Source organism: Setaria italica, chromosome VII (assembly GCF_000263155.2).
Source record: "Setaria italica strain Yugu1 chromosome VII, Setaria_italica_v2.0, whole genome shotgun sequence".
Taxonomy (NCBI): domain Eukaryota; kingdom Viridiplantae; phylum Streptophyta; class Magnoliopsida; order Poales; family Poaceae; genus Setaria; species Setaria italica.
The window spans coordinates 6,904,555-6,906,558 of NC_028456.1; the positions used below are offsets into that span (position 1 = coordinate 6,904,555).

The following is a 2,004-nucleotide window of genomic DNA, read 5'->3' on the forward strand; positions in this document are numbered from 1 at the left end:
TAGGGAAAATTAGAGAAAAGAGTAAAAAGGTGAGAGGGGGGGGGAAATAAAAAAAAATAATGTCGATGGTAAGAAAAAAGAAGAGGGAAAGAAAAAAGGTGAAGAAAAGAAAAAGGGGGGAAGGGAAAGGAGTGAAAAAAAGAAAAAAGGAGTAGAGAGGTTAAAAGAAAAATATATAATGCCGAACAGGCTGAATATGGACCAGTGTGCTCTGTGGTCCAATAACTCAGCTAGACAAATTATTTGTTAATCTAGAGTTCCTATTCTTATTTTTCATTTAACAGGGCAAACATAAAACTCATATATGTACAAGTAAGGGTATTGGACATTTGAACTCTTCCATCTATTTATAAAAGATAGAAGAAACCGTTCTGCCAAACATTTTTTAAAACGGCTTCAACTCCACCACAGAAGCTGCTCCACCGGAGGAGCCACAGCCGGAGCTGTTTCAGCCATAGCCGGAGCCCTGCCAAACGAGGCCTGAGGCTGACCCAAGGAAGAGCATGGCAATAATATAAGTTGTGGAGATATTTTAAGATTAGAGACACATTTGGAACTCTTAAATTTAGGATACCCCAGCCAACATGAGATTTTGATCTGAACACTTATTGTATTGGAACACCATTTGCAATCGAATAGAATCAGCACAATACTAAACATTTGATAACAAGTAGTAATGCATTCATGCTTTCTAATTACGCAGTTTACAGCTAAGAATAGTGCAGATGAGCAGAAGGACCTTTAGTTAATGTTGATGCATTCAACCTCAGAATTTGATCTTGCGTAGGCCAACATCAATATAAGCTTGGGAGCACCCAAACCTGCTTTCTTACAGCATCTAACTCTGGTGCACCATGGTAGTCAATAGTGACGAGTTCACAAGTGTTGTCAACTAACAAGTACTCACTCCAACCCGCAGCCTGTGGCAGAGCTTCATATATGCAATCCCCACGAATTCCAGGTGAATCTGGACCAAGCCAAGCATCAAAGCCATTTCCAGATACGAAAAGCGTCCGCCTTCCCAGGCTCATAGCCCTCACCCACCTTTGCTCCCCAGGTTCCCATCGGAAAACCTTATACTGCGGCTTGACCAACCCCTTGAAGATGAGTAAGGGCTCACCAGCACACTCCCCAAGTATGAAATCCGTGCTTTCCATCCAAGCATTTCTGACATGGTCACTGACTTCCCCTCCAAGCAGCTTTAACTCAACCTTATCGTCCCTCAGCTCCGCGATAGCGAGCTGGCAGGTGTTGAGGAGCGCATAGAGGACGCCATTGGCAGCGAGCATGCCGACCATCATGTAGAGGCCACGAACGCCGCTTCTGAGGCGGCAACATGCCTCCCGCCATCGGCCATCCCCGAGGCGGCAGTACCGGACCCACCCGGGGGCGATGAGGAAGACGAGGTCCCCGGCGAGGACTGCGCGGGAGAACAGGAAGGGGGTGTCGGGGACGAAGACCCGCTCGCCGGAGAGGAGGTGGGTGACGGAGAGCTCGTGGGCAAAGTAGTCGAAGGTGACGACGCGGGCGCCGTCGGAGGCGACGACGGCGCTGGGAAGAGGGGGAGTGGGCGCGCGGAAGCGCAGGAGGCGGCGGCGCGGGAGGTGGACGAGGGCGAGTGAGCGCCGGGAGGACGCGTGGTGGGGCACGAGGAGGTGCGGGGGCTGGGAGGCGAGGACGGCGCGGGAGGGGGGCAGCACGGCACGGTAGGAGCGGCAGGTGGAGCGGAGGGCGAAGAAGTCCTGGAGGGTCGTCAGGTGCCGCGCGATGTCCGGGATGAGCTCCGCCGGTAGGTACGGCGCAGCGGCGGTGGGGCGGTTGTCCGCGGCCATCTGTCTGCTGGGAGGTATCGGCGGCGTTGTGGTGAGTCGGGGGGCCGGCGGCGGAGGCCCGGAATGTCCCGGCGATCTGATTCTGGGGTGGGTGATTATCCTGTTGGCGTGGCAATAATGTAATTTGTTATAGGAATGGGAATTGTAGACCTCGGAAATTTTTCTCGTGGCA

General features: G+C 52.2%; 1 protein-coding gene across 1 annotated transcript; it reads right to left on the reverse strand.

Annotated features, from left to right (window-relative positions):
* Positions 1-740: 740 nt before the first annotated feature.
* LOC101766567 lies at positions 741-1,998 on the reverse strand. The gene has a single exon (XM_004975046.3). The coding sequence runs from the start codon at positions 1,830-1,832 to the stop codon at positions 795-797; it is 1,038 nt and encodes a 345-aa protein (XP_004975103.1). The 5' UTR covers positions 1,833-1,998; the 3' UTR covers positions 741-794.
* Between the last annotated feature and the right edge of the window lie 6 nt (positions 1,999-2,004).

Excerpts from the sequence above, each read along its gene's own strand:
- LOC101766567 (XM_004975046.3), bottom strand. The coding sequence starts at position 1,832 with ATGGCCGCGGACAACCGCCCCACCGCCGCTGCGCCGTACCTACCGGCG.